The 7655-nt window shown below is 43.4% G+C and overlaps 1 protein-coding gene across 1 annotated transcript; it reads right to left on the bottom strand.

Annotated features, from left to right (window-relative positions):
* Positions 1 to 1039: 1039 nt before the first annotated feature.
* On the bottom strand, positions 1040 to 1969 carry LOC128092726 (uncharacterized). The gene is made up of 2 exons (XM_052707163.1): positions 1360 to 1969; positions 1040 to 1299 (listed from the first exon to the last, which is right to left on the bottom strand). The coding sequence occupies exons 1-2, from the start codon at positions 1609 to 1611 to the stop codon at positions 1150 to 1152; spliced, it is 402 nt and encodes a 133-aa protein (XP_052563123.1). The 5' UTR covers positions 1612 to 1969; the 3' UTR covers positions 1040 to 1149.
* Positions 1970 to 7655: the final 5686 nt, after the last annotated feature.

Here is a 7655-nt window from a genome sequence, read left to right on the forward strand (position 1 = left end):
TCATCGACGTTAAAAAATATTTGAAGGAAATAAAAATCAAAAACTGCAAAAAAAATAATATTTCCAAGCACGCTGTCATTCCGAACATCGTTGCGTAGTGCTTCTACTCGCCACCAGGATGCGTGCACGTTTCTGTCGAATCTCTCAATATTTATGTTTGTAAACTTCTTATTAGTTTTAAGTAACCAAACTTCATTGAGACCACCGGGTCAGATGATTTCAAATAATAAACAAATAATTACAATTATACGAAGGAGGAAGTGTTGGGATTGAACTGAGAACTGGGACCAGGTAAATCAGATGTATTTCTTTCGAACTCTGGACCAATTAAATTACATGGTTGGGAAAGAGAAAGTGGAGCCGAAAGAGGTTGTAACATAAAACAAGGAGGGGGAGGAGGAAGTGGTTGAATAGCTTTCCGCTTTTTAGGGGTTTTTGGCGGAGAAGGACAGGTAATAAAAAAAAAGATTGTTTGAGTTGTTAAAAGGCATGTTTAAAGTTGGGTCCCCGCTCTTGTCCGTTATTTATACTCGTATGTGGTAGTACCTTAATGATCCTACAATCGTACTAGGGGTTGACACAATCCCTTATGGGGAGTTGTGTTCAGAGCCAGATCAGTTAAACTAGGAGCAACTAGACCTAAACACCATGCAGCCTACATTCAGCTGATGACGAGCATAAAACGTAACAAAGACTTGCCAGAGTTTTACCGGGACGGAGACAGTCGCTTCTTAGCTTAGTTGCCAATAATGCGACCGCCAGCACTAGCGTCAAATCTAATCAGAGAGAGAGAGAGTATGGAGGGACGAGGGGGGGGGGGGGTGTATATCAGTTGAATGAGATGAGTCACTCGTCATTAGGGATAAGTCCTTGCTGCTCCTTGCTTGTGACCTTCAGTAATAAATACTGGCTGACTTACCTCATCTCTACCCTACATGTGTTTATGCGTTTGTGTTAAATGATATAATAAATTCTGTTACCAACCGTTCAATAGGCTAGTCATTACCCTGGATAATATATGAGTAGTTTATGTGTTGTGTGTATTTTTAAAGTGTGTTTTCAAATTTCCACTCTGGCTAAAGCCCCGCCCACATATCGTACATTTGAATGGCCGTTCTTCTGATGGCAGATGCACGAACTGGTGGCTCCTCAGGGTTGAAGGGTCGGCAAATGTTTTGTCGCAGACTTTACATTTGAACGGCTTTTCTCTTGTGTGTATTCTGTGATGCACGTCTCTTGCGGATTTAGTTTTAAATGTTTTGTGGCAGTTAGCACATGCGAACGGTCTAGCTTTTGCTTCTGAAATTTGAACAAAGGTAGAGACAGAGATAGAGAAAAAGACGTTTATGCTTTACTTACCATCTCCAGCGAGATCCGAACCACGTTCGCCACCCCCCTCAGAGCTTCTGCTGTTCGTGTCCTGCTGGGTCGTCTGGTTCGCTTTGCTGTTCGTGAAATCTGCATCAGCGTCATCAGCGGGCGCTGGTTTGTTCTCGATGATGATAACTTTATTGTTGGGCAAAATCTCAACAACTTTGAAAGCTGAGCCACCACCGCCACCAGAGCTTCTGCGGTTCGTGTCCTGCCGGGCCGTTGGCTTCGCTTCGCCATTCGTCAGATCGGCGTTCGTGTCCTGCGGGGTCGTTGGGTCAACTTCGAGATCTACTGCTTAGTCATCAGCGGACACAAGTTTGCTCAAGTGCGCCATCTCGTCGGTAATGTTGTTGGAACCCGTACCACCTTCGCCACCCCCCTCACAGCTTCTGCGGTTCGTGTCCTGCCGGGCCGTCAACTTCACTTCGCCGTTTGTGAGATCGGCTGCTGGGGCAGGATCTACAGGTGTGAAAAGTAGAAAATTAGAGCTACATAACAAAAGATTGAGTGAGAAAGAAAAGTAACTCGCTTCCACTTCTGAAAGAAAAAAGCCAAGAGCAAGCCAAGGATGAAAGCCACGCACGCGAAATCCAGATAACACAGATATGTGTAAAAAAAAAATACACAGATTCCCAGTCAAATCAACCCGAATTCTGAATCTAATTACAATCGGGAAAAAAACCAAGAAAAGCCAAGATGAAAAAGTCAAGAGCAAGCCCTAGGAGAAAAGCCAAGAAAAACTAAGAGCAAGCCAAGATGGAAAAGCCAAGAAAACCCAAGATGTAAAAGCATAAGCATAAGCATAAGCATAGGTGCCCACCCGCAGTTGCTACTCCGTTATTGACCAGGACCTCCAGAAGTTACATCCACGAGCCGTGGAAGATGAGTGGGTGCTATCTTTCCTCGCTTCGCAACTTCTCAAAGGCCCCTATCATGCTGATCAATACCGGCGCCGGCCACGACCAGTGGTAGAGTCACGGGGAAGTGGATGGGAATGTTAGTCCGATACTTGAGTGATAGAGACCGCCCAATCGACTGCTTCTCCGACAAAGTATCACATGAGTTTTGAGGGGGTTAGTAGATGGGTATGAGGTCAGGATTCACGAGAGGCAGTGATGTGACCATGAGCATTTAGTTTATCGGTTGAAATTTTTTAAATCTTAGGCAGCCGGCTGCGGAAAGATAGATAATTGATTATTTAAAATGGTTTATTTTTATCGTACGCGTGCCAGCCGAGCAGTAGTGCTATGGGCTGGACTTATCAGTATATTTTTACTGTTTTTACAATTTAGATAACGCGAGCAAATTTCAAAAATAGTAAATAAATGACGCTTTACTCTTCATAAAATCGATAGTTTGATGAGTTAATACTAAAACTGAAAGTTGGAATATTTTTTTACGATCATTTACGACGAAAATTATCGCGAAAAAACCGGACTTTGCGTCCCAAGAAGCACTGCACTTATGAAGGCATTATTCAATTATTATGACCAATCACCCCATGCACACAAACAGTGACACAAAAGAGACGAAAATTATCGAGAAAAAAAAACAGGACTGCGCGTCCCCAGAAGCACTGCACTTATGAAGGCATTATTTAATTGTTATGACCAATCACCCCATGCACAGAAACAGCGACACAAAAGAGACGAAAATTATCGAGAAAAAAAACAGGACTGCGCGTCCCCAGAAGCACTGCACTTATGAAGGCATTATTTAATTATTATGACCAATCACCCCATGCACACAAACAGCGACACAAAAGAGACGAAAATTATCGAGAAAAAAACAGGACTGCGCGTCCCCAGAAGCACTGCACTTATGAATGCATTATTTAATTATTATGACCAATCACCCCATGCACAGAAACAGCGACACAAAAGAGACGAAAATTATCGCGAAAAAACAGGACTGCGCGTCCCCAGAAGCACTGAAATATGAAGGCATTATTTAATTGTTATGACCAATCACCCCATGCACAGAAATAGCGACACAAAAGAGACGAAAATTATCGAGAAAAAAAAAACAGGACTGCGCGTCCCCAGAAGCACTGCACTTATGAAGGCATTATTTAATTATTATGACCAATCACCCCATGCACAGAAACAGCGACACAAAAGAGACGAAAATTATCGCGAAAAAACAGGACTGCGCGTCCCCAGAAGCACTGAAATATGAAGGCATTATTTAATTGTTATGACCAATCACCCCATGCACAGAAATAGCGACACAAAAGAGACGAAAATTATCGAGAAAAAAAAACAGGACTGCGCGTCCCCAGAAGCACTGCACTTATGAAGGCATTATTTAATTATTATGACCAATCACCCCATCAAGAAAACCCAAGATGTAAAAGCCAAGAAAATCCAAGAGAAAGCCAAGAAAAGCCAAGAGCAAGCCAAGGAGAAAAGCCAAGCAAACCAAGAGCGAGCCAAGATAGAAAAGCCAAAAAAAAACAAAAGATGAAAAAGCCAAGGCGAAAAGCCAAGAAAAACCAAGAGCAAGCCAAGATGAAAAAGCCAAGAAAATCCAAGCCAAGAAGTAGTGCAGGTGGGGCCTAGGCAAAAAGTTTGCACGCAAAATCCAGATAACACAGATCTGTGTTAAAAAAAAATACACAGATTCCCAGTCAAATCAACCCGAATTCTGAATCTAATTACAATCGGAAAAAAACAAGAAAATCCAAGATGAAAAGCCAAGAGCAAGCCCAAGGAGAAAAGCCAAGAAAAACCAAGAGCAAGCCAGGAAAAGCCAAGCCAAGAAGTAGTGAAGGTGGGGCCTGGGCATAAAGTTTGCACACAAAATCCAGATTACACAAAAATTACACAGATTCCCAGTCAAATCAATCCGAATTCTGAAACGTAATCTAATTCAGATTCTGTGTATTCCTGGTTTTGCGTGGATTTTGCGTGTGGAAAACACTGATCTAAACGGTTTAACGGTGCACATCAACCAGAGCTTTTGCACCCAGATTTTTGTTACAGACATTTTAGTATCTTCAAAACTATGGGTACTATCGACATATTTTGTTATTCATCCCCTAAACTACTGTCCACGAAGTAATTTACAACAAAGTTTGATTAATTTTACAATCCCGTTATTACAGGATTGGGTTCGTAAGTTTGACAATTTTGGAATAAGAAGACAACAACTTCCTTCGTTGCTGTGCACCCTTAAGTTGACTCAATAAAAATTAAAAACAAGAGAATCGATAAGCGACATAACATAAACTATTCACAAGTTGAAAGATGTAAAGAAATAGAATTTGAGAGCAATAATACGCGAGACTTACTTTTGACAATTTGCTCCATGGGCACGGACGCCGGCTTATACTTTTTGTCATTCCCCTCGAAAATCTCGTCAACTCCCTGAGCCTTCACGAACCACTTCGAATTTTCGATTTGCAACTTGCCGGATTTCCGCAGCCAATTTTTATCTTCCAAAGTCATTTTACGGTACGATAATTTTGGGTACTTCTTGCGCAGCGGCTTTCTGACCAGCCCTATGTAGTTCGCCACCTAAAAAAAAGCAAAACATCAAACTTCCATACAAAGATGGCAGACATCTCTAAAACCACTCACATCAGCAGTGATGTAGAAGTACTCGCCATCATCTTCTAACTGGAAGCAGACTGGCTTGCCGCCGTACGTTTTACGCATCCAGCGACAGCGTTCACTCCTTCGTCAGGTTCAGCGTACATTTTGGTCCAGTCTTCCTTTTTCAGGTACAGTGAAATCCCTAGAGATGTTGCGCGATCCAAATCATCACGGTTCAACTCCTTGTACGCCATTTTTATACCTCGGAAAATTACATTGCACCGTGAGGCTTCTGCCAGGGAATGTCTGATGTGGTTACTGTAGCTAATTTTTGTTTCAAAAACTTGGAAGCACTTGTCGCAGCTGTACTGACGCGGGAATGATGAGCATGTTCCTCTTTTTTCATGGTTATCCCTGCCGCTTCTTCTCAAGAAACTTATGCAGCATTTGCTGCAGAGGAAACGGATTTCGCAGTTTTTTTGTTCGTTTCGGTGGCTCACGACATTTGCCTTTACCGGATGACGGTAATTGCACCGATTACATATGAAAACGCCATCAGCTGCCAAAATTCCGTCTGGAGATGAAGTCCTGCTGATCTCCACCTGAGCGATAGGTACCATTCCAACCATGTACCGGTGGTCTATGGTGCGAACTTCAACCCAGTCACCTTGAACTTCGACTAAGAACAGCAACTGATGAAAGTGAACATCGAGCTGTCCTTTCATGGTAACGTTCGTCAGTTTCACCAGCAGTCGCCTTATCCCATGTGAGCCAAAATACGTCCTCTGCTCCTATGTCGAACGAGTTCATAATAAAGTTGTATAGCAGGTTGTCACGGAAGATAAACTGGCATGGGATCGGTGTTTTGCTAGTTTTAGGTAAGCAGTACACATCTGTTCGGCGGGGATGAGTAAGAAAAACTGTTGGAACCTCAGCTAGATCGCTGAGATCCGTGTCCCAATGCATACAATAAAAACTAATATTGCATCTCTTTCAGTTTGTGTCGTAGTTTGTTCCAAACCGATCCTGGTTCGTAAAAACAATCACCACGTCATTTTTGGCCAAAATCACATGCTCAACGAAATGTCGTTTGTAAATCTCTACAAATTGATCGTCATTGTTGTTAATCTCGTCGATATTGTTGTTGTTTTCCGTGTGTTCGGCTTTCTCTTCATTTCCAGTGCTACAACTACTACTGCTGTCTTCATCTTCGTCGCTCGGTACATACTCATCACTACTTTCAGCATATACAGGTTCAGAATCCGTCTCTTCTGTGCACGTGCTTGATACCGTCCGAATTTCACCACTGGATTACTCAGCTTCAGAGTATCAACACTGAGAATCTGCGAGAAAGGTAGGACCTCGTGCTGGCGCGTGTTCGATTCGGTGTCCTCGCTGTCGATGACCTCTCACGAATTGTAGCTGACCAGCTGAAGACCCAACGGGGCCAATTCCAGGCGGGCCTCCTGAAGCAGCTCACGGATGTCTTCCAGGCCTCGGCACCCAGGCAATCCTAAAAATGGAAAGGAAAATTGGTTTATTCCATATTTACGTATTATTCGTAATCATATAAACCTGTTTTTACATACACACACACACACACACACACACACACACACACACACACACACACGAAGTCCTTAAATAGCTCAAGGAACAAGATTCTATGACAATTTCCGGAATTCTATTTCCCGGAATGGACGTTTTCCTGAATGGACATTATCCGGAATGGACGTTATCCGGAATGGACGTTATCCGGAATGGACATTATCCGGAATGGACGTTATCCGGAATGAAATTTCCCGGAATGGACATTTCCCGGAATCTAGGGGTTGGACAGAGTCGATGGTTTTATCACAGACAAACAGACGAGACTCTCCATACAAATTATTTTCAAAATCCATCGTCCCTAATAAATCCATCAAATCACGGTGACGCCAGCGCTGTCTGGTGAGCAACAGCCGAAACACGGCCTAAACATACCAAAACGTAGAACCGTACTGTCATGCACCTGCCACTGTATGTGTGAGACAATCAAGCCACGTGCTAGCAAATGCCACCATCGAAAAGATGTTTTTGTTTTTGACCAACCAGCAGCATCTGGGAAGAAAAATCCTGACCAAATTGTTTCAAAACTAATTTGCCCTTCTCGTGCGCACGATATTGCTAGAGGTGGCCACAAAATATTGGATCGCAGTTAAATGCGCAACCGCCAAGGCCACGGTGCACCGGGAGGAGGCTTCCATTCAAGATTTTACCACTGCAATCTTCTTAAAGATTACATTCTCGCGGTCAGAGGAATCGGACATTGTGATCTCCGCAGCCACCAGAACCATGTCGCGGCTTTCTGCGATCATCTGCTCAACCTGGAAGAGGTATGAGCGAAGAATATTGACAATAAGCGGAAAGCACGGTTTTGCTGATACCTGCGGGAACGCCGCAACAATGCTCCAAACGCTTAATTCCTGACTTTGTCCTCCCATCAATATCCCATCAATAATTTTGAATCCCATCAATAATTTTGATTTCATTTGCTGCCTCGCACGTGCTCACGCTCAATTTTGCCAAAATAAAAACACATCACGCATACTGAGAAGAGGCGGGCGAGCTGTCACGACAGCAGCGCCATCAGCGCCGGGTGAGTGGATGCCGAAGCTAAATTGCATTTGAAATAACCGTTTTTGGCTCGGATTTTGGAGGACGATGGTTCGGCACTCGAGTGTCACGTCTGTTTGTCTGTGGTTT

The sequence above is a fragment of the Culex pipiens genome, chromosome 2 (genome assembly GCF_016801865.2).
Source record: "Culex pipiens pallens isolate TS chromosome 2, TS_CPP_V2, whole genome shotgun sequence".
Lineage (NCBI taxonomy): Eukaryota > Metazoa > Arthropoda > Insecta > Diptera > Culicidae > Culex > Culex pipiens.